General features: G+C 31.7%; 2 protein-coding genes across 2 annotated transcripts in view; one reads left to right on the top strand and one right to left on the bottom strand.

Moving 5' to 3' along the window:
- Positions 1-24,061, top strand: part of LOC113372590 (chromodomain-helicase-DNA-binding protein 7-like) — a 33,931-nt gene extending 9,870 nt beyond the window's left edge. The window contains 14 exon segments of the mRNA XM_026612947.1: positions 4,645-4,732; positions 4,905-5,224; positions 5,300-5,389; positions 9,777-9,995; positions 13,394-13,551; positions 13,624-13,778; positions 15,601-15,771; positions 17,689-18,062; positions 18,133-18,279; positions 19,178-19,788; positions 19,791-20,168; positions 20,244-20,490; positions 20,567-20,765; positions 20,845-24,061. Coding sequence (XP_026468732.1) covers positions 4,645-4,732; positions 4,905-5,224; positions 5,300-5,389; positions 9,777-9,995; positions 13,394-13,551; positions 13,624-13,778; positions 15,601-15,771; positions 17,689-18,062; positions 18,133-18,279; positions 19,178-19,788; positions 19,791-20,168; positions 20,244-20,490; positions 20,567-20,765; positions 20,845-23,556 — 5,869 coding nt within the window. The 3' untranslated portion in view covers positions 23,557-24,061.
- A 718-nt stretch (positions 24,062-24,779) lies between these two features.
- On the bottom strand, positions 24,780-25,625 carry LOC113373345 (ornithine decarboxylase antizyme). Its single transcript, XM_026613652.1, has 2 exons — positions 25,611-25,625; positions 24,780-25,516 (listed from the first exon to the last, which is right to left on the bottom strand). The coding sequence occupies exons 1-2, from the start codon at positions 25,623-25,625 to the stop codon at positions 24,926-24,928; spliced, it is 606 nt and encodes a 201-aa protein (XP_026469437.1). The 3' UTR covers positions 24,780-24,925.
- Positions 25,626-25,776: the final 151 nt, after the last annotated feature.

The following is a 25,776-nucleotide window of genomic DNA, read 5'->3' as shown; positions in this document are numbered from 1 at the left end:
GGAAAAAGTGGGCAAAGAAAGCTGAAAATCGACACAACTGAAAAAGACGAGAAAAAAGAGTTGTAATTTCGGAACCCAGGCGAAGAACTCAAATAAAACGATACGGACATGATGATGGGGTGGTTGATATGTCTGATATGGATTCTTCTGACAATAGCGACGTTGAAGCAGGAGGTCAGTATTATGATCCTCAATTAATATCGTAATTCTTAGTATTTTACATAGTTTTTAATATTTCATTTTGTTCATTTTAGGTTTGACAGGTCGAGCAAAACGGCGTAAGGAGAAGTTAGCCCGTAAACAAAGAGAAGATGAAGATTATCTTTCAAGACATGGTTTAGGAATCGGCGAAGTCGGTGTTGCCAGTGAAACCATCGTTTACGGAAGTTGGGCAAGATCGGAATGCTTCAAAATTGAACGAGGTCTTCTCACATTCGGGTAAGTGAAATACATTTGCTCAAACAATTTTCAAGTTTATTAAAAAAATCAATCACTACTATAAGACTTATTTTAATTTTTATGTCATACTTTTCTTATACTGTTTTGAACAAGAATTTAATGCAATTTGTTGCACACTTCGTTTCCTCGTCCATGTCTTGATTTGATCTTCTAATTTGTACAATTCAGCCTTCTTTTTAACATATTCCATAACACCAGGAGCGCTATATTCCCGTGTGATTTCCTTAAGTTTCTCTAATTCCTCGCTAGCTAAAATAGCTTCGTTTTCAGCTTGAACTTCTTCCTTTTCCATATCTTCGATTAGTTTTTTTGTTGCCAAAATGCCAGCATCTAGTTCTTTTAAATTTTTCATGGCTTCTATTAAATTTTTCTTCTGTATACTCAATGTCAAACTCGCAATGCCAGTTACATGTTTTAATCCTAATAAATGGTTGTTCTTTTCTTCTATTGTAATTGCATGGTCTTTATTTTCGATTGTTAATTGCTCAAAATCTATCGGTCTCAAAGATTCGCCTAATTCTTCTTTCAAAGCAAACTGATGATACAAACGCGTGTATTGTGAACGCATAGTACCTAAAAAATTTATAAAGTATATATAAATAGCTTTACATTTTATATTATTATTATCAGTAACTTCCCCAAGGAGAAGTTTACGTTTTCATCAAAAAATCCGATTCGCTAATTTTATGTTTTTTCGACGTTTCAAGCCATTCTACATCGAATGAGACAAAATTTGGAAAAAGTATGTGTGTGTGTGTGTGTGACCACATTTTTTGCCGTAAATCTAAAAGCCATTTGATGTATCTGAATGAGGACTAACGTTTGTCAATTTTGTGCGACGATCTTCCGAGTCGTTTCTTTATAATTTGGAAAACAGTGTTAAACAGCTCGTTCACATTTAAGCTCATACTACCAAATCGATTTAAAAATACAAAAACTTTTCGAAAGATATTAGTTCGGAATAATACTGATTAGTTTTAGGTGAAAATCTACCGAGCCGTTTTCTTGTAATTAATTGTTGAACAAAAAAAATTAAGCCGATTTTTATGGAACTTTTTTTGGCGACATATATCATGGTCTTATAGAACTTACTGAAATATTATGGCCTTACGACAAGTAGTTTAATTTTAAAAATTCATCAAATTTTGAGAGAATGAGCTAAAATTAAAATTGGTCGATTCACTTGGTATAACGATAGAGTACTTGGTCTTAATGTACATACTAAATCATTAGAGTCCTACGAAAACTGGTTCAATTATAAAAATGGTTGATTTTTGAAAATTAGCTTTTAGAAAATACTTCCGAGTTAACGTGTTTGTTCGTTTTCAGATACGTGTAATAAATCCATTCGGAATACTTTTAATCGCTCATAAATTAATTTATTTTTTATTGATTAAGTCGATTATTTACACATATCGGGAAGTTCATGTAACTTGCCTCAAGGCAAAATACCAATACCAACTAGTTATTATTATTATTATATACCTGTCCTCAATCTCAATTTATCTATAGCGGATGCGACATTTTTCAACCAATCTTCCATATAATGAATAAATTTTTCTGCAGGTATTCTCTGCGTTATAGGGTCAACACCTTCAATGACGACAGTTTTTTCAAATTGTTCCCTGGCTTCTCTTGTTTCAACTGTTCTAATATCAATTTCTTCGGTTTGAGCTTTTAAAGTGGCTGCTTTCATTTCTGATTTCGCCATAAACTCCGCTTTCAATGTCTAAGTAAAAGAAACATGAAATTGTAAAAAAATCTTATTCAAAAATCTTACAATGTGTAATAAATATAGAAATTTGATAATTTTAGTAAAATATTGATCTTTCAATCATTAAATAAATATGATTTAATTTTTTGGCAATTTTAACACAATCACTTATCAATTACCTTTAATTCCTCCATTTCTTTATCAATGATTTCTGTTTTATGTGCAACATTTATTCTTGGTCCCTTCTCCAACATAGATATTGATAATGTTAAGCTTATCTTATTTATGGAGGAGGATTCTGATTTTTTCATTGATCCAGTGTTTTTAATATCTGCTGATACTTCAGATGCATCGGAGATTGATCCTTTTGATTGTTTTCCCAATAATTGGTTTTCGATACCTAAGCCTGGATCGTCTTCGAGTTCTTTTTTAATAGCTTGGCTGTCTGTAAATGTAATAACAAAATAATAAAACTAAGTAAACTTACAAAAATCTGATTTTTTCTAAGTAATATACAGTGGGTGGTACTTTGCCACTTTAACTTTGATATTTTTTTTTAAAATTAAGCTACTTGTCGTTGACATACGAGCTTAATTCCACTGTTGTAACCACTCTTGTATGTTGAATCGCTCATATCTCGAAGCACTTCACGTGGTTTTTGTTAAGTTTTTTGAATATTAAAAATAAATTTACTGTATACTAATTTAATTATTGTTTTTCCTGCCCATTCATGATATTGTGAAAATGAATAAATGAATGAAGAATTTTTTTGGGATGATTTTTGTTTATAACAGAGAGCTGTTTATAAATTATTGTAAGGCCCTATTCTAGACTTATAGTATTTATCAAATCCTTTTGCTTCTAACACAGTACATATCTATGATGGTATATCCTTGTCATAATCATATTTTTGAATAATTTCACCCTTTACCCTGAGACATGGCCCTTTTCTTTAGATCCGTGGTTATAAAACTACATAATATTTTGTAAATGTACAAAAAGCAAAAAAAAAACTCTTAATGATGCATACACAAAATTTCTAATGTTAAAATAGTCCTTGATATATTCGCGTGGGTGAATCGTTATTACTCAATTAATATATAATTAAATTCTTTAAATATAAAATAATTTACTATTATAAAACAGCCAAAATATTACTATGGTAGGAAAATCATTGGTACAACTGACCAAATTTTTCATGTTTTTATTTTGCCATTAACATGTTTCTAGAAAAAATAAGATTCTGACGATTTTCGGGGTTTGACAAAAAATCACGAAAAACCACCTGGGGGAGGGAGGGATATAAGATATCATGTGTATTTTTTTACCTGTATTTTTTTTTTAAATCCCAACATTTTCACAACAAATCATTTTTTGTAGCTTAAAATACATGTGATGTTTGTGGGGGAGGAAGGGTAATTTTGAATATCAAACGGGGGGTTCAAAAATCCTTAAAAAATCGATCACGTGACCAATAGACGCACCCTTAAATAACATATATTATTTTTTACTTTTCAATTTGACGTAATTCTATCATTTTTAGACATTTTATATAGCACTTATATTTCAAAAGAATCGCTTTTAATTCCAAACATTTAAAAAAACGAAAAAAAATACAATTTTTTCTCGTAACTAAAATGCACGTGATGTTTGTTGAGGGAGGGAGGGGGATTTAATTTTGAATATCGCCAAGGAGGAGAGGGGTCAAAAATACTTAAAAAATCGATCACGTGATCAACGCCCCCTTAAATAACATACATTTACTTTTCAATTTGACGTAATTCGAATATTTCTAGACATTTGACCTTTATGCTCTGATATTTTATATAGTCCTTATATCTCTTTTAAATCCAAACATTTTCAAAAAAAATGAAAAACAAAATAATTTTTTCTCGTAACTAAAAATCCACGTGATGTTTGGTGGGGGTGTAATTTTGAATATTACCACATATCACCATTATTTTTTACTTTTCAGTTTGATTCGTTACGAGAATTTGTAATTCCAACATTTCTAGACATTTTACTTAATGATTTCATATTTTATATAGCAATTATATTTCAAGAGAACGCTTTATTATTTAAGCTTTTTTTTTTTTTTTTTTCTATTATTCACCTAAATAAGATTGTAGTCCATCGAGCGCACTAGGATCTACACGTTTTAGAAACTTTTCAAAACATTCGTTTTCCATAGCCAGCAGCCAATTATCCTGGCGTAATTGTTCAACAGTTTGTATCAGTTCGACATCTGATAATTCTTCCAGTGAATCTGGTACACTGGCCTCCGATTTATTACTGACTGCTTCGCTTTCATTATGTTGTCCTGCATGAATAGGTCCTTCCATCATTTTTGTAATTTTGATTTTACCGAAAATATTATACAAACAAATTATTCATGACATGTTTTGATAATAACAAGTATGGATGATATGGATATTTTTTTGAAATTTAACCGGAGAATTATTGTTTATCAGGTGGGGTCGTTGGCAAGAAATTTTACAACATAGTCAATTTAGACGTGGATGGCATGAATCAGATGTTGAAGATTGCGCACGAGTAATAGTAAGTATTTTTGTTACTTAATTTAATAACATTTTTAATGATGACCTACCATGCTAATACCGAGAAAACATCTGGTTTTCGCTGAGTTTCCAACATAACTGATTTTGTATTTTTGTATAACAGATTGAGTTAAAATGTAATGATTCCCTAAACACGTTGTTTTTAATTCCAGATTTTGTATTGCTTGAGATTCTATAAAGGCGACGAAAAAATAAAGAATTTCATTTGGGATCTTGTAACACCTACTGAATCTGGTGAAGTTCAAAAAATTACCAGAAATCATAGCGGTTTGCATAATCCTGTACCCAGGGGTCGTAATGCTAAAGGCAAAAAGGGCGGTAAAGGTCCCCGAGAATCCCCAAAGGATCCAACTAAAAGCATGACTGCACAAATCAGCATGGATCCAAATCATTGGAGCAAAAATGAAAAATACGATGGTGATATCTATTTAGAAAACAATTACAAAAAGCATTTGCATCGACATGCTAATAGGTAATAGAAAATAATTATTTCTTGAGTATAATAATCTAAAAAACTTGTTTTTTATGTTGATGTTATTTTTTTTAGGGTGTTGCTGAGAGTGCGTATGCTTTATTATATAAAACATGAAATAATTGGTGATTTAGTGCAACACATTAATGAAGGTGTACATATAAGGTAATTTTTTTATTTTTTTATTTTTCATTATTTTTTTAAACAATATGATCGTTTTTTGCAAATTTTGTACGGAACATCATATTGCTTTATCAAATATTAATAAATAATGCTTGTAAGCTTGGCTTATCATATAACATCTTTTCATCAGAGTTGAGACTATCATTTCTATGAAAAAATGTCAGTTAATATAAGAAATTTTTAAATGAATTGGTGTCAATACTCTGATTTCTTGATTTCCAGTGAATTGTTGAAAATGATTATACAAATTGTTGATTGTCCTTTCAACATTTACCTGGTTCATTGAACAATGACAATTCATTATTGCTCATTTGATTAGGGATAATATATTTTTGTATTTTAGTGGCTTAATTAACATATTTGCCAATTCAGCTACCAACATCATGAATTGATTTTATTATTAACTATTTTATTCTGCCATATTTTAATCAGTATTTGGAACTTAGTGGTTAACAATTTTAGTTTAATAAAAAAATAATTAGTCCTGTATCAACTAATCTTACTACATGTGTGCATGAAATTACCGCCCAAAATTCACCATAAGAAAGAAAAGTACTTGCGGAATTACAGTAAATCATCATAATTAGATAAGGATACATACTAGGGAATGCAATACCGATGGAAAACTTCAATACCGGTATTTCGGTAATTTTTCATTTTAAAACCGGAATACCGGTAAATTACCGGTATTTTTATTATCTTAAACAAACGTAAACAAAATTGAAAGTTACTAGTACAAATATAAAAAAATGTATATACAACTACAACTATTTTCAACTAAACAATAAAATAGAACAATAAGTTCATTTTTTAACTTCCCGAAGGAGAAGTTTATGTTTTCATCAAAAACCCGATTCGCTAATTTTATGTTTTCTCGACGTTTCAAGCCATTCTGAATCGAATGAGACCAAATTTGGAAAAAGTATGTGTGTGTGTGGTGTGTGTGTGTGTGTGTGTGTGTGTGGTGTGTGTGTGTGTGTATGTGAACAGATTTTTTGCCGTAAATCGACGTTTTCTCGAAAACGGCTGGACCGATTTCAAAAATTTAAAAGCCATTCGATGTATCTCGACGAGAACTATTGTTTGTCAGTTTTGTGCGACGATCGGCCAAGCCGTTTCTTTATAAATGGCAGAAAAGTGAAAAATTTTTCGTCTACGTTTTAGCCCGCAATTCTGAATCGATTTTGAAAATTCAAAAACCGTTCGAAAGATATTGGTTGGGAATCGTGCTGATTAGTTTTTGGTAGAGATCGGCCGGGCCGTTTTCTTGTAATAAAGTTTTTAAAAAAAAAATTTCGACGATTTTTATGATTATTTTTTTGACGATAGATACCATAGTCTTCTAGATCATACTAAAATATTACGGCCCTACGACAACTGGTTCAGCTTTAAAAATTCGTCAAAGTTTGCAAAAATCAGTATGGTCTTTTTGGCATTTGTCAAAATTAGACTTTTGATCGACGTTTTCTCAAAAACGCCTGAACCGATTTTAGAAATTTAAAAGCCATTTGATGTATTTCGGTGAGGACTATCGTTTGTCAGTTTTGTGCAACGATCTGCCAAGCCGTTTCTTTGTAATTTGAAAAAAACTTTTCGTCCACATTTAAGCTCATCCTACCGAACGATTTTAAAAAATCAAAAACTGTTCGAAAGATATTAGTTGGGAATGATACTGATTAATTTTAGGTGAAAATCTACCGAGCCGTTTTCTTGTAATTGACTGTTGAAAAAAGTGTTAAATTTTCGTCGACAATTAAGCTCATCCTACCGAACCGATTTTAAAAAATCAAAAACTGTTCGAAAGATATTAGTTGGGAATGATACTGATTAATTTTAGGTGAAAATCTACCGAGCCGTTTTCTTGTAATTAACTGTTGAAAAAAAGTGTTAAATTTTCGTCGACAATTAAGCTCATCCTACCGAACCGATTTTGAAAAATCAAAAACTGTTCGAAAGATATTAGTTGGGAATGATACTGATTAATTTTAGGTGAAAATCTACCGAGCCGTTTTCTTGTAATTAACTGTTGAAAAAAAGTGTTAAATTTTCGTCGACTATTAAGCTCATCCTACCGAACCGATTTTGAAAAATCAAAAACTGTTCGAAAGATATTAGTTGGGAATGATACTGATTAATTTAAGGTGAAAATCTACCGAGCCGTTTTCTTGTAATTAACTGTTGAAAAAAAGTGTTAAATTTTCGTCGACATTTAAGCTCATCCTACCGAACCGATTTTGAAAAATCAAAAACTGTTCGAAAGATATTAGTTGGGAATGATACTGATTAATTTTAGGTGAAAATCTACCGAGCCGTTTTCTCGTAATTAACTGTTGAAAAAAAGTGTTAAATTTTCGTCGACATTTAAGCTCATCCTACCGAACCGATTTTAAAAATCAAAAACTGTTAGAAAGATATTACTTGGGAATGATACTGATTAATTTTAGGTGAAAATCTACCGAGCCGTTTTCTTGTAATTAACTGTTGAAAAAAAAAATTTAAGCCGATTTTCATGGAAATTTTTTTGGCGATATACATCATGGTCTTATAGAACTTACTGTAATATTACGGCCTAACGACAAGTAGTTTAATTTTAAAAATTCCAAAAAAAGTCAAAGTTTGCTAAAATTATTATCGTTTTTTTTTAAAGTAGGATTAATGAAGTATATTAATTACACTTTTTTTTTGATTAAGTCGATTATTTACACATTTCGGGAAGTTCATGTAACTTGCCTCAAGGCTAAATACCAAACCAACTAGTTAAAATAATAATTTAACAAAAGTATATGCAATTTAATTAATTCATTATCACAGAGTGCTTTTTACCAAAAACAAACTTATGAGTAAGAAAGACCAAAAACTCATAAAAGATTAAATTACATTATTATAATAAACTGTATTGTCTGTATTCGATGTGTTAAATTAACATAATCTCCAATATTAAAAAAAAAATTCTACACTAATTTAAGATCGGATTCTTTGTCGAGATAAATAATAAGTTACTGTAATTGTTGAGTATTGTTATTTAAAACAATGTGATGCTTCTATAGTATTTTCAAACCTCGAAAAGTTTTCGAAAAATAATATTTTATAATTGTAATAAAAAGCAAAAATATTTAGTAATTATCATAATTATTATGTATAAAGTTAGAAAAAAAATAAAGATTACGCAGGGGTAATCTGTATGATATAAAATATTTTGGCGCAAATATCACTTGAAAAACCGTTACATTTTTACAAAAGATGAAGCAAACATCATTATCTATCAGTCCAATTCTATTTATTATTGTAACACGATATGAAGCCCTTTGAAAAGCAACAAATGTTCAGTTTAATGACGAGTTGAGATGATATTTGACATTTATCTTATAGAATCACTTGAAGATATAGCTGTTTATGCGATTATGGAATTTAAAGATAAATTTGTTTCGAGGAATTTAAACTTCAGGGTATTATGAATCAAATTGCGCTGATGTAAAAATACCGAAAATACCGGTATTTTTGGAATAAATACCGTCGAAAAATCGGGCGGATTACCGGTAATTCGGTATACCGGTATACCGGTATTGCATTCTCTAATACATACTACTTTTTGATATATAATGACTGCATGATTCATGCTCTTATTTCGACACCGAAATATCATACAAGCAGCACCTGCAATATTTATTTTTATCAGTGTAATGCTATATAATCATGAATTCTACTACATTTCATGCTGCATTTTTTTCTTTGTGCCTGGCAGACTTGTTTGCAATATATTCATTCGTTTGCTGTCTTGTCTTGATGTACTTTTTTCATGAAACTTTTTAGCATTTTATCAAATCATATGGATCATTCCACAGCAACTGTAAAAAATCAAAAGTACTGATTGAAATTGAAATTGAAATGTTTATATTAAGGAATGAATTTCTTGATATTATTATGCGAAGAATGAATCGAAACATGATAAATGGATGACGAATCGGGTTTTACAGCTGACTTGATGATAATAGAACTATTGGCTTTAATAAAGATTGAATTAAATTTCTTGCAATGCTTTTGTAAATGAGCAGCAGCTTACACTTGACAAAAATATACACGATTTTATTTTGTTACTATTGATGAAAAAAGTACATTAAACAGAACCAGAAACAATCTCCTGGACATTTTCTGGAAAAATATATACGACTCCGTCAAAATCACTTTAACGGTGTAACCACTAATTTCCTAAAATAGCTTGTGTCGTTTAATTATTGACTCATGTACAAAAGCAAAATTTGGCAAATAAACATTAAAAAGTGAAATATTTACCATAGAAATATGAATTCTTTTTTCTTGTCAAAATTTGGTAACAAAAGAATATTTTTACGCAAACAATAAATGCGATCAGCTCAATCCCGATACGTCTGCCTGCTTGTGATTTGCCACCGCGGTCTTGGTGGGACGCCGAGTGCGATAAGTCGCTGATGGCCGGAACCCTAAAGCATGGTTTCGAGTGTTATAACCTTATGCGCGCCGATCCGACGTTGTGCTTCCTGAAGCACTGCGGTGCCCCGGCACGAACCAAACGACAAACCAACAACAAAGACGACGAAAATCCAGAAATTATGTAAGTACTTTGAAAACACAACACAACACAGGTGCTAAGGTCATAAGGGGATACATTTTGGCGTTTTGCCATCTTTTCCTCTTGATTCAATAATAAATTATTTTGATAGTCATATTGTATAAAAGTCGCATATTTTTATGAATATTAACACACTATGAGCGGGTAGAATAGAAGACGAATTGGTATGTGTAGCTGGCAAAAAAATCGGGAATGAAATCGCGGCGCTCCAGCTTCGGATACAATTCTCGTTAAACATAAACATCTTCAAATTTACCATAAATCTTTAATTGAAATAAAAATCAAAGAAATTAATGTTATATAAAAAGTTTATTTAAAGTAGGTATATGTACATAAAATTAATTAGAAAGTTATAACACAGTCAAAATATAAAAGTGTCTCTTTCACTCCTCTATCAATTACTCATTTTGCCTAAAATTTTGATATTCAAGTGTAAATAAGTTTTTACTAGATTTTAGTAAATTTTATCTTATCTTTTACTAATGTATAGTAGACCAGTCATTTAAGCTTAAATTAGGTAAGAATCTCGGAATTCGCTGTAAGTCAGTAAATACTTATATATTGACATTTAAAAGTTATCTCAAAACCTACATATGGTATTGACACTCTACCATATGTAGGTTTTGAGACAACTTTAGGGTGTCAATATACAAGTATTTACAGACTTACAGCTGGATAATTCGAATTCCGAGGTGAACTTATATATAATGACTGGTCTATAATGTAAATAAGTTAGGAAGTGTCTATTTTAATCACGTGACCGATTTTTAAAGATTTTTGGACCCTCGAAGATTTGTGGTAATATTTAAAGTTCTCAGTTTTTGCGAGGTTTTAATAAATTTTATCATTTTCTTATTTTGCCTAAAATTTTGATATTCAAGTGTAAATACGTTTTTACAAGATTTTAGTAAATTTTATCTATCTTTTACTAATGTACAATGTAAATAAGTGAGAGGGCGTTCATTATCACATGATAGATTTTTAAAGATTTTTGGAGGCATTCGTAGTAGTAATATTTAAAATTTTCAGTTTTTGCGAAATTTTAGTAAATTTTATCTTTTTCTTATTAATGTAAACAAATTATAATGTCTGAAATGAAAATTAAAAGTTATTTGAAGAAAAGTGAAAAAAAAAGTTCTCAATTCATAAATTGCATATTATGGACTAATGTCCGCATTTCAACTACGAATTATTCAACATTTTAATGACCCACAGTTTTTACGAGATTTTAGTAAATATTATCTAGTTTTTACTAGATGACTAATGAATACAAATTATAATGTTCGAAAATAAAATTTGAAGTAATTTCGAGAACAGTAAAAAATGCTTTAAATCCATATATTACAAGTTGGGGAATTACTAAAGATCTCATTTTAACTACTAATTATTCGAAATTTTAATACCCAAGTATTAAAATAAATAACAGTTTTTACGAGATTTTAGTAAATTTTATCTAGCTTTTATTAATATATAATGTAAATAAGTTAGTGGAGTGTCCATTTTAATCACGTGACCGATTTTTAAAAATTTGTGGACCCTTGAAGATTTGTGGTAATATTTAAAGTTCTCAGTTTTTGCGAGGTTTTAATAAATTTTATCATTTTCTTATTTTGCCTAAAATTTTGATATTCAAGCGTAAATACGTTTTTATAAGATTTTAGTAAATTCTATCTAGCTATAACTGAAAAATAAGTTGGGAGTGGGAATTTAATCACGTGACCAATTTTTAAGATTTTTGAACACTTTGGTGATACGTAGTAATATTTAAAATTCTCAGTTTTTGCGAGATTTTAGTAATTTTTTTTTATTAATGTATAAAGTAAGTTAGGGGGCGTTTATTAATCACGTGATCGATTTTTAAAGATTTTTGGACACTTCGGTGATACGTGGTAGTAATATTTAAAATTCTCAGTTATTACTAGATATTAGTAAATTTTACTAATTCATAATGTAAATAAGTTAGAGGACGTTCATTATCACGTGATCGATTTTTAAAGATTTTTGGACCCTTTTTCTTATTAATGTAAACAAATTATAAAAGTTATTTGAAAATAAACATAAAAAATGTTCTAAGTTCATATATTGCAACTGATCAAAATACTAAAATCCGCATTACAACTACGAATTATTCAAAATTTCAATATCCATGTGTATAAAATAGTTTTTATGTAAATTTTAGTCTTCTAGTAAATTTTATCTAGTTTTTACTGATGTAAACAAATTACAAAGTCTGAAATAAGTTCTACATCTATATAAATGTTACAAATTATCAAAAATACTAAAGTAAGCATTTTAACTACAAATTATTCAAAATTGCAATATGCAAGTGTATATAACAGTTTTTACGAGATTTTAGTAAATTTTATCTAGTTTTTACAAATATCAACAAATTATAATGTGCGAAATGAAAATTAAAAATTTTTTTACAAGAAGAGTAGAAAATTTTCTAAATCGATGATATATTGCGAATAATGGAAATTCTAAAGTCAGCATTTTACTTACTTAATTTGGTACCAATTGTCTATAACGGTTTGCTTTACTAGATTTTAGTAAATATTATCTAGTTTTTATGAATGTAAGCAAATTACAAGTTTTATTCAAAATTATTTTATACATCGGTTCTATTAGACTTTTGTTTTCCTAAATAAAATCCTAAATACTAAATTCACATATTGCTAATTATCAAAATTCTAAAATTAATAACGAAAAACGAAAATCAATTGAATCTAAACAAGAATAAACCGATTCCAAAGTTAGTAATATTCCGGGACGAGTATTTTTAACTTTCCCGCTTATAGTGTGTTAAAATGCAAGTATATATAATTATTATTTTATAACAATTAAGATTTCATGGCCAAAATGTTCCAATCCTTAGCAACCACACCTGAACATAAAACTCCAAAAGTAAGTTCTTTCTTAACCAACGGTTTTGAAACAGCTGCATTTTTATAATTTAGAATAAATTTAAAAACTTTTTTCGCCTTTTACCGAAGATTATTTTGAATTTCATGCAGTTTGTATTTAAGTTTTAACATATTGATGCTGAAGTTAAGAACATTTAACATGCTTTACATGTTTTAATATAAGAGGTAAGTGATACTCATAGATGCAGGCACGATTGCTATAGCTTATTAAAATTTTAGTTGCTATGGTACTTTATTTATGTGATACTAATATATAATGTGCATGAATATGTTAAATACCAAGCTTTTCTATCATTTAACGTTATTATTAGTAATAACTAGTTAATAATGTATTACTATAGAAAACAAATTTATACTGTTTAATTTGGAGATTAAAGCGAAATTTGAGAATAAAACTGAAACTTTGTAAATTTTTGATAATTTACTTCAGCATAGCAATGACGATTTTTTTTATAGCAATGAAGATGAGTCTAACTCAAAGCTTGATGATCAAGACGATATGTGCAACGATGATGACCAATCAAAAATGGATACTTCACCATCGGGTATTGGTGAAAATTCTGAATCTAAAGATGGTGATCAAAATGATGATATTGATCAGCAGAGTTCTACAGGTAGGTTTTGTAGGTACATAACAATTTCAACAAGTATTCATTTGTTTTGCATAAAATATTTTTATCTTATAGGTACATATCAGTTTGGAGATGATGATACCTCAGTGGGCAATGCGGATGACCAATGGCCTACTATGCAAGATCTAAATACGCGCTTAAGAAGAGTTATTACTTCTTACCAAAGAAATTACAAGAGGGAAGAATTAAAAATGCAACAGAAGGCTAAGGTATTTATTTTTATACAACTTAAGTTCTATAAAAACAGCATGTTTTGCTTATCAATATTAATGGAATGAAAATTTTATTTCATTGTGATATGTTACATTTATATTTACATTTACATATTATTTTCATAAATTTTATACTCTTTTTTTATTAAAGTAGATCATTAAAAATCATTAAAAATAAAACATTCTGCAGGTTCTATTATGTAAACTTATATGTTTGTGTAATGTTTTTTTATATTTTAAAATATGTTTTCTGTTTATTTATAATGATAGTAAAATTGGTTTTTAAATATTCTGGCATAATAGTCGAGACAATAAAGGTTTTTCGCAGTTAGTCGTCAGAAACAGCTCCGATTTTGTTCATTTGTTGTATTGAGAATAGTTCTTATAAGTATAGTTGTTATTAATTATTCAATATTTACATAGAAAAAAATTCTTATTAGGTCAAAAATTACATATGCGCTATGTTTTTTCCTTTTAAATAAATGGTTTTCCCGTCATTTCCAATGAAATTAAAATTAAAACTTTTAGAATTGTTTAGAAAACTTTATTAAACTTTATGAAAACTTTAATATAAATTGTTTAGAAACGTTTTAGAAAAAATATTTTCGAATTTTTACAAATATCAATACATGTATAAAAGAATGATAAAAAAATTATTAGAAAATACCTACATTTTTAATTATTGCATTTTTATATGTATCTTTCATAATTTTCGAGATATTGTGAAAAGAATGTGGTTTTTGTAAAAATTTGTAAACATTTGGTATTCTTAAAATTGTGATTTTTTGACATAACATAAAACAGAAAAATATACCAAAATCGGCCCCGTCTTGAACGTGTTAAACAAAAAATTTGTTTCTCTTCTGAAGTGTTTCTGATTTTAAATAACATTGAAAAGCAAAAATTTAAGAAAATGGAATCGGTGGTGTTTCTGAAGACTTTCTGCAAAAAACTTTATTTGATTGGTTGCAATGTTGGTGTCGCTTACGACCACAACGTTATTTCACAGTGGCATTTTTAATTGATAATTTATCACAATTGGCGTGAGCGACACCGGCACAAAACTTTATATAGTTCAGTCATTAGAGTAAGTTTACCTGGGAATTCGAGATACCCAGATGTAAGTCTGTAAATACTTGTATATTGACACTCTAAAACTGTCTCAAAATCTACACATGTTGCGTACACCCTACACCTATGGTACTACCTACCATATTTATTTATTCATTTAAATATATAGCCCACAGATTTCTCCAAGAGGACTCAAAAATACAATTATTTTACATAATGAATAGCAATTAAAATATATACAAAATTACAATATATAGTTATTAACATAAAATGCTTAACATAAAATTACATATGATGCAGAATGTAACAATATTATTTATAAACAGAATAAGATAAAATAATGAGATATTTGAAAAGAAAATATAAAGGTTAACTTGTGCATATGGAGATTATTTGATTAGGTGAAGTGTTGTGAATATCTATTTCATTATTAATTAAGTTAAAGTTAGAGGACATAAGTAAAATAGGCGAATTTAAGAGAGAATTAGATTTAGGGGTAGGATAATTGAAAAATAATTGTGAACGCGTAGATAAGCCTTGGATAGTTGAATAAGAATAAGAGGACAGTCTAGAGGATAGTCATTTGTTGAGACAACTTTTAGGGTAGTACAAGTATTTACAGACTTACAGCTGGGTATCTCGGACTCCTAGATCTTTACCTAATTTAAGCTTAAATGACTGGACTGTGAATATTCAAATTGTTTATTTATGTTTATGTTTACGTTTGTTTTTTTCGTTAATTCCTCAGTCTTCCAAACTGGCTCCTTCCACATCTGCCGGCCTAGTACCGTGCAGTGCCCCCGGCACCCCCCCACCGGTCGTCGCCCCCAACATGGTCGCCACCCTTGCTAATATGGCGGCCATGCTGCCAGGCGATGCCTCGAATATGGATCTGCAGAAATTAGCTATGTACTTGTTGGTCAGTAACGCGCTTTATATTCATTTTATTATTGCTGTTATTATTTATTGTTTGCTTGTTGAAACCTTTTGTTCAAATGCATGTTGTGTGTGAAAATTATATGTCGATCCTTCAGCGTCTTAATGTTAAGGTGACCAAATTTCTTTAAGGGGATATTCTACTGTAGTGGCATGAATTTCGCCCGGTTTTTGAAGCGCTGTATAAAGGAAACAAATAATATTTTTACTATCAATTTTTTTACCATTTGTTTATTGATATTTTATTATTACATAAAAAAAAAATTAAAAAAAATTAGAATTCACAAAGTATTGAGCAGTCAAAGTGAGGGCTCAAAAAAAAGAGGGTGTCCTGGCGTGCATGATTCCAACCCTCCTAGTGATCCGAAACATAAAAAATAGATGGATTCTTAATTATTATAGATGCCGCTATCGTATGACCCTTGGATAAGTTAAAAAAAATAGTTTGAATGGCGGCAGTTTGAAAAAAAAAATTTTTCATGTTTTTTTTAACGATTCCGAATTTTTAAAAATACTAAATGAAAAGTTATAGTTTTGAGCAAGGTCCACGCGATAAAGCGATGTATAGAGAAGATCCTCTCCAAATTTGAAGTAAATCGGTTCATTAGAACTCGAGATATCCTTATCGCCAGCTCGAAAAAAGTAGTTCCGAGAAAAACGCGTTCAAAGTTTTGAGACAAGTCGGATCCGAACCGAGGCCACATCACTAAAACGACTATAACTCAGGAAATAATAGTAATTTTTGAAAAATCCTTTTAATGACATATTTTTGAATAACTAAACTTTGAAAATATGAAAAAAAAATCGATTTTTTCAAAATTCTCCAGTAGAATACCTCCTTTAGTCAATACCAGAACGGCATTTTTAGTTATGCTGATACGGGACGAGGGGACAGAGGTGGTGCTCTGGATATAATAAAAATCAGTTTTTTTTTTAAATGAATCATTTTTTCAAGTAGTAATTATTTTTTTCCCTATTTTCGATCTGTGTTTTTTTGCTTTTGAGCTTTGTATAAACTTCTGTTCAATTTTCTTCATAATGGACTTGAAAAAATTAGCACTTGTTTGTTTGGTTTCATAATTCTTTATTTGCGTGCAATTGAAAGTAAAAGTTTGAATTTTTATTTATTTTTATTAATGGCTATTTTAACCCGCCTTTGAAATTTTGAATTCGGCATTTTCCTCATTCATAACGTATTGTTTCATATAAGCATCCTTGTTGTTTGTAACATATTATTGCATCAAACTTTGTATCTCCCTCTGTTTTAATTAATGTTGTGTTTTTGTTATGACTTGCTTTATCTAATTCGTTTTGTACAATACTGGTGTAAATTATATTAAATTATATAATTTTGAGTCAGTTACATGTTATATGTCCAATTTATATGTTATAAGTAACTGTACCGGATTTTTTTCATGGATATTTAAGGGGCACAACTAGTGTAACCGCCTAAAAAAAGGTGATTTTTGGGAATTTATATTTAAAAAAAAAAAACTTTATCAATTATCTCAAAATTTTACGAATATATTTGCACATTTTAAGAATACATTGTAAGCGGATCATTTGTTTTTGAGTAATCGCTGCAGCAAATTGGGAAAATGCTATTTCGTCGAAAACGCGTTTAAAGATAAAATGATCGTTATACAATATACTATATATATACTCTTTAAATGCCTGTAACTCAAAAACTATTTAAGATATCGATTTAAAATTTTGATTCGTTATTTCTAAAGGTATAACGCATCGAAACATGGAAAAATTGAAAATTCGATTTTTTGAAAATTTCACACTAGTTGTGCCTCTTAATTTATTTTCAAAGGGTATCTTCAAAGTAAACTGTAGAACTATTGCACATATTTCGTGTCCAAAAATATATGTCGTTTTTTTTTCAATGCTATAGAAAATAGAACGAAGAGAAAAGGTTGAACAAATGATGAGAGAACGAGAACAACGTCATCACAGATCCGTTGATATAATACCATCACCAACACCGTCTGCACACACTCCTGCACCCAAGAAATGGTCCAAGCGCGAAGAACAAGATTTCTTCAAAACTGTTTGCAATTATGGTGTCGAATATGATCCAAAAACAGACAGTTACAACTGGACAAAATTCCGCGCTTTGAGTAAACTTGATCAAAAGTCTGATGAAGCATTCACAGAATATTACAAAGGATTTTTGGCTATGTGTAAAAACGTTGTTGGTTTGGGAGATAATACGGAATTGTTGGTGGAAGCAATTAGTGAAGAGAAAGCTCGGCGTACTTTGGAAAGGTTTGATATTTTTTATGATGTATAGTATAGTAGGTTTTGTGTAGTTTTGACATGAAATGTTTTATTTTAGAATTGATTTACTGAATAAAATTCGGGAGGAAATTGTACATCTACCTGACTTAAAAGAAAAGTTGTCGATATGCCTAAATAATCGCGACACACCAGATTGGTGGATACCAGGTGTGCATGATGAGCAATTAATTATTGGAGTTACAAGGTAAGGATTAATAACTGTTATGATTTTTTAACTTCCCGTAGGGTAAGTTATTGTAATGGGCCGAAAATCGGAATTGAAAATTTTTACATTTCTCGACGTTTTGAAGGTTTCTGAACGTTTTGGCATACTTTAGAAAAAATGGATGTGTGTGTGTGTGTGTGTGTGTGTGTATGTATGTATGGATACAAATTTCCAGTCACGTTTTCGGGCGCACGAATCAACCGATTTGAATGGTTCAAAAACCATTCGATTCCTATTGATAGGGAAAAGAGCTGATTAGTTTTTGGCGAAGGCAGGTCCAGCCGTTTCGGAGATACGGAGCAACGACTGCAGAAAATAGATATCGACTTTTTGAGAGAACGGAGTATCCGACTTGAATGATCTAAAAAACATTCAATTAGTAATGATTGGGAGAAGTGTTTATTAGTTTTTGGCAAAGGCAGGCCCAGCCATTTCGAAGATACGGAGCTAAATATGTGAAAAATAGCAGTTTTTGAGAAAACTAAGCGTCCGATTTAAATGATTCAAAGAACTTTCTGCTTGTCTTAACAAAATAATTGATTTTGGAAAAAAAAATTTCGTATAATTTTTTTTTTTTTTTAGTTTTTTTGTATATCGAAAATAATTCAGATTTTATTTTGATTCTGACTAGAGTTCTAATACAACTTAAACAAATAATTTTAACTTTGCAATTCACTTTATATAATTCTTATAAATATTAGACAATGTTACAATATTAATAATTATCTATTTGAAAACATTCAGTATTCCTCGAACTTTTCGTTACGGTACGGAAAGTTCCAGCAATTTGCCTTAAGGCACGATGCCATACACCCCACTAGTTTTTTTCAAATTTTAAGTATATATGTAAATTTTAAGTATGTATATTTTATCTCAGGCATGGTCTTGGAAATACTGAACAGACAATATTTAATGATCCTGATCTAAAATTCAACATAAAAACAGTTGAAAAGACAGAAGATAAAAATGTAGAGTCTAAAGATGCTGTCAAATTGGAAAGTCATGAAGATTTGCTAAAATTAGATAAGGATGAGATTTTAGTTCAACTTGAAAAAGGCGAAGGGACATTGAAAATAGAGAAGGTTGCTGTGAAGAAAGATGATAAAGATGCCGTTGAAAAAGACAGTGAAGTAGTTGATGAGAAGAGCGAAAATGTGGAAGAGACTACTGGTGACAAAAAAGAGTCTGAAGTTAAAGAACCTGAAGATAACAAAGAAAACACAGCTACAACTGAAGAGCTTAAGAAGGATGATGAAGTGAAATCTGAAGCAGATGTGCAAGAAACACAATCAGAGACGACGACTACTATTGAAAATGATGACGAGAAACAAAAAACAGCTGATAAAACTGATGTAACAGAAGAAGATAAACCAGATAAAGTTGATAAACCTGAAGAAAAGACTGAAGTGGATGCTGCTAATGAAGAAGCATGCACTAAACAAGCTGCTGAATTGAAAGCTATGTTCCCTGATTTGGAAGTTATTCAACCATCATTCTCAAACAAAGTGAAACTGAAATGAAACAACAGAAATGGTTTCGGGAATACGCATTGCAAGTCCGCCTGCAGCATGTGGTGCATTGCATAGAACACAACGAATGGCCAGTAAACAACATGTTCACTGCATATCTTAACGGACTGGGAGCTGAAATGGATGCACCCATTCATGAAAGTTGCTTATCTCTTCCCAAGCGTGATACAAGCACACCTTTGTCAGTATCTGAGGGTTCTGAAATAATAACCATCACTACAGACCATGGACTATCTAGGCAAAATCAGGGTAAGAAGCGGAAGAGACATATTGCTATAGATGTTGAAACAGAAAGAGCTAAATTGCATGCATTGTTGAACAACAGCCAATCTGGATCAGGTAATAATAATATCAATTAAACAAACTTTAATTTGTTTGCTTATTAAAACAATATTAATATTATTAATTGTGTAGGTTCAAATCTATTGAAATCAAACTCATCATTGACCGTGACAAGTGTATCTTCAAATCCAGGAAGTGTGTCATCTGCACTTTCACCCGCACTCACGGTTGGCACTATTTGGGATGATGATCCAACTCCTCCACCTGCCCATCAAGGCGGCGGTAGTAGAACAACGACAAACTATCCGAAACAATCTCCATTAAATATGATTAGCAATACTAGTAGTAGTCCATTTGCTCCAATTGATTTATCTTCAGGGTAAATATTATTACAATGAGACTACAATGTAAACTAATATTTATTGTGAGTTTGACTTAAAATTATAATTTTACAGGCTTACTAAACCAACTACTTCTGACAAGACCAATACTAGTTCATTCGATATGAGCGAAGTTCAAGATTTTTCTATGTCGAAACCAAAAAGTTCTGGAAATACACCGGGTAGTCCATCTACAACCAATACTCCTGCATTTAGCAGTGGAAAGGGAAAATTAGATAATATGCTTACAAAATTAATGAAGAAAAACAATTGTGTAAGTATATATGTTATGAACTTATATTCACCATATTTTGAATTTGTTGTTATTTATGACTTCATATATTTACTTATAGTCCATTGAAGAACCTGTAGTTGGAAAAGAAAAGAAACGACGTAAGCTGGATGAAATTGTTCTTGGGTTATCTGCAGCAAAGGAGCACAATAAACCACCATTATCATCATATCCTCCAATAGAAGCAACAGTTAAGAAACCACAAGTAACACCAAGTGTTTCCGTGTTGCCTGCTCTTGCAGTATCCAGTTCTAGTAATTCTAGCTCAAACCAAAAACCATTCACAATAACAGTTACAAGCATTCCTTCTACCTCAAAAGCAGGTTCAAGTTCTCAATCTAGCAGTTCCCAACTTCCATCAAAAACGGATTCATTTGCTGCGTTTTTGCAGCAGGCTGAACAACAAAATTTATTGTTGAAGCAGCAGCAGAAACTTTTGCAAAACTTGCCATCGACATCTGCCCAAAGGAAAAGCTATGAAGCAATTCTTGCAAGTATAAATAAAGCAGCAGATTATAGTCCAAAATTGCCTGGATCTTACTCACATGAAGCAAAAGTCAATAAATGGTTGGCAGAGCAGAATGCTGTTATACCAGAGCAGCCATTAGGAGCAGATTACTTATCCCGAAGAAGAAGACCGAGGATGGATCCTACAATTTTGGATTGGAAGAAATTAACTGGAGAGGAAAATGTCTCTGTGATTCATCGCACTACAGGCAAAAAAATTACTGGGAGCAAAGCACCTCAATTGAAAAGACTAAGTCAATGGCTTATAGAGAATCCAATGTATGATGTGGATCCAAAATGGTCGGAACTTGTAAAAGAAAGTAAACCTTCTTTAGATCCTAAATTGCAGCGACCACTGAGCAGTGGCAGTCTAAGTTCTAACCCAGAGAGGAAGAAGAGTAGAAATATGCTTGAGTCTCCAAGTGTTTCTCCATCTGTGAGCAGTGCAAATTTAGCTACTTCTTTAGCTTCCAGTATGCAGTTTCCTTCTTTAGGTGCTAGCAGTTTATCCGGGTTGAATAGTAGCTTGCTCTCTGGTATGTCAGGAATGGGTGCTTTTGATCCAAAGAATCCATTATTAATGCCATTTGGTGGCATGCCAAATATGAATGCTTTGGCGGGAATGAGTGGGCTTGGGAACTTAAGTAATATGAATCTCTTTGCCAATCTTGCCAGCTTGGGTCTACCAGGCTTGCCAGGGATGGATGGCTCCGCAATGAGTGCTGATGGTAACTTGTCATCTCCAGGTGGAACATCAGGAAGCAATAAAGCTAAAAGGAAGAGTTCGGATTCGCATACTTCAGGCAAAACTCCCACATCATCATCTAGTTCAAGTTCAATACCTACGACATCACCTTTCCCATTTTTCTTCCCTAATCCTAGCCTTTTGTACACACCTCTTGGATTGGGTTCTGCTCTCAATCCATTTTCACTCCAACCTGGTATGTCTGCATACGATACTTTAGCTCAGCAATGCAGTCTTTTGAATGGAGGGCTAGGTGTGAGTTCATCTTCTACCACAACAACATCTCCATCAACAAGCTCTCGGCCTTCAAGTAAAACCAGCTCCAGGGTTTCCATGACACAATCTTCACCAAGTAGTAGGCATAACCGAGATAAATTACAGCAACAAGCTGCTGCACAATTGCATCAGCAGCAACTGCAGCAGCTTTTGTTACCACATGATACACATTTATTGGAGACTCTCAGCAGAGCCACCAGCTTGGAAGCAGCACAGGCGGCTCTGAGAAATGCCACTGAGAAACATCAGAGATCTGAGAGTAGAAATCAGTCTGATCAATTGAAACTTGAGAAGGAAAAGCGGAAGATTTTTGAACAAATTACTAGAAGTACACTACCTGCTGCTGCATCTGACTTTGTCACAGCTCATGAACGAATGAATAAGACCTCAAAGAGGGATGACAAGAAACCTTTAGATTCAAGTGTAGATATAAGCAAAGCTTTATTAGCAGAGATGGCTGCTAGTGCGATGGCAGCGTCCACAGGGTCTTCTAAACGATCTAGAGAACAAGAAATGAAAGAAGCCTTAGAGCACCTTAGTAAAACGTCTGCAGAATTAATAGCTAGAAGTCTTGCTGCGGACGAACAGCAAAGGCCGCCAAGCGCGCATAAAAGACCTCGTGATACTCCTACCAAAGAACAAGAAATTACAAATGTTCCAGACGAATTACCTATAAAACGACTTCGTGAAACTACGATAGAAAAAGTGGCGCCCGCGTCGGACAGCCAATCAGCGGCGAATGCGGCCCCACAAAATACCAATGAAATGGACATTGAAGATTTGATAGCCCCTTCTACAGTAGTAAAAGGAGGATCTCTAGTTGTGGAAACCACCAATGTTGAAGACAAAATTAGCAATGCAGCTTCACCTGCTGCATCAATATCTCAAATAACATCGCCTGTGCCTGCTGCCAGCCAGTCTGGGGAATTGTCTGAGCAGTCACAAGTGAGGATAAAGACACCCACTCTGCTGATGCTCAGTCTGGTAATTCAGAGTCTGATAGTCCAGAATCTGCGGCGAAAAAAGCCAATAAGAAGCGTAACAAGAGGCCGAGATCGGGCGAATTGGAACCTGAAGTTATTGCACCAGAGCGTAAGAGGGAATTGCGATCTAGTGCAGGAAGGGCTGCGGCTGCTGCTGCCGCCAGAGCTGCAGCAGAAGCAGCTGCTGCCAAACAACAAATTACACAGATACCTGCAGAAACGGAGGAGATATGATGTGTTTCCACTCGTACTAGGAAATTGAGAAAGTGATCATAGCTTATTTAACAAAAATTAAAAAACTATGAGATTAAATAGTGTTGTGTTCTAAAATATAGACTAGATATAATAGGTGACCCAAAATATTATTATGAATGACTGTTCAGAATTTGAACTGCTACTGAATATTGTAATGTATTCCGGACGTTTCATAAATATGTTTTTGTGGTATTTGTGTTTTAACAAACTGTTATATTAATAACTTTTTTGTTTGTTGTGCATTCTGTGATAGCCGTTTCTGACATTAGAAAAGTTCAGGGACATCAACCCTTTTAACACGTTGATTAGGCAAGAAGAATGCCTTGACCTTGATGTATATATATACTAACTTATTTTATAAAATTTTCTATTTCTATTTTAGTTTGAACAAATTTTATTTCCAAGTATTATATGCTATAAAGTATTTTAAACAATTGTATAACTTTTGTAATTCGATTCTGTTATGACTCTTATATTTAGTACAAATTAATAAAATAAATTAATCCATTGTAATCCCTATTTCTATATATATAAATATAGATACTTATAATAAAAATGATAAGCAAATGTGAACTGTTTGTATATTTATTAAAATCGTCATTGAAATGCGAAGTAAATGGAGATAAGTTTCTAAAAATAGAAATAGAAAATTTAACTTTTGCTGAATAATATACAAAATTTTATTAATGCATGTTTCATATGATTTAAGCAAAGCTGCTTTTATTGCTGCTTACTGCCTAATTTAAAATATTTAAAACCCTTGTCGTTTTAGTTTGTACAATAAATGATTTTTTATAATTCTATATACATAAATGTATAAATGATAATTGATCAAAAACGCTTTTAACTTTATGAATATATAAAAATGTGGAAATTTAGGCTAATATATCTAACTAGAAGAAATTGTGGTAAACTTAATTGTATTTAAATATGCAAAATTGAACATATTGTTTAATAAAAATGTATCCAAATGAATGACTTTAAAATAACAGATTTATGCAGATTATTGGGCTCTCTGCAAGTTGGTGGTGATGAATTAATCATTCAAGACAAATGATGAATCAACACTTACGAGAAGTGATAATATGCTCTGCAAACAAAAGTTAATGAGGCTAATGAAGAACAATTGAGAGATAAAATTAAAATATAGTTTTATTTAAGATAAAATACATAAAAGATATGATATATATTGATGACCTTAACCCACAGAAATACTACATATATATAATTTTTTTTTTACATTTTCTCTTATTTTTTTTTTATATATGTTTTGTTAAGTAAATAAACATGCACAAGACGACTAAACTGATACTTCTACTAATAAGTGATAGCATATTCAGATATAATTCTAATATCTAGCATTTGGAAATGATAATCTATTCAATGTTATATATAAGATACAAATTATCATCGTGAGCCTTCGGTGGCATTAGCTTGTTGTTTGGTGCCAGCAGTTGGAACCCGAGGAACATGAATGTCCGCATGAGCTGCTGTCTGTCTGAACGATCGCGTCGCATGCACAACACCATCGAATGGCATCCCAGCTTCTCCTCGGTCAGTTCCAGGAGCGCCGTGAAACTTTCACGAGACCCCTCAGAAGGCAATACATTAGGAATATTTACATAGAGCACGTTCTCCTTCAAAACTGTCTCCCATAGGGTGCTGTTGCGCTTCGTGAGCCGTAGTTCGAATGTAATGCGTACTGGTTTGCCAAGGTGAAGTAACTCATCGACATCCGCGTTCTGGGAATAATCCGGCGAAGTATCAATAGAATCGTCTTCTGAATCGCTATCACTTATGCTGCTTTTGCGGGTGTGCCGCAGCTGGTCGTCGTCTTCATGGTAAGGTGGTGGGCTATGTCCTATCTCGTGGTGGAAATCATCAGGACCACCACAGAGGCCCGACACCCAGAGAGATACAGAAAGATTCGGCCTGGGTGCTGCTGACGGCGTTACGCTTACTACTAACTATAAACTTACTGTTTTTACTTAATGAATTCATTTTGGCGAATCAGTTTAAGGCTGCTTGTTACTTGCAATCGAACAATGAAATTGACAATACGTCACACGTTATCATATCAAGATGATAATGATTCGTATATCATAAAGTGTTGCCAGGTACTGTTTATAGACACCAGAAATTGCGCGCGACATTTGTAATCGATTCGAAACTCTCATCCCGTGACTTACTGCCAATAAATAGAAACTGGTGAATATAAATCTAATTA

Source organism: Ctenocephalides felis, unplaced genomic scaffold (assembly GCF_003426905.1).
Source record: "Ctenocephalides felis isolate EL2017-DRISC unplaced genomic scaffold, ASM342690v1 CF-g0.4_SCAFFOLD_01604, whole genome shotgun sequence".
Taxonomy (NCBI): Eukaryota; Metazoa; Arthropoda; class Insecta; order Siphonaptera; family Pulicidae; genus Ctenocephalides; species Ctenocephalides felis.
Note: the sequence above shows the minus strand (reverse complement) of the source record. Positions and strands in the feature narration are given on the sequence as shown.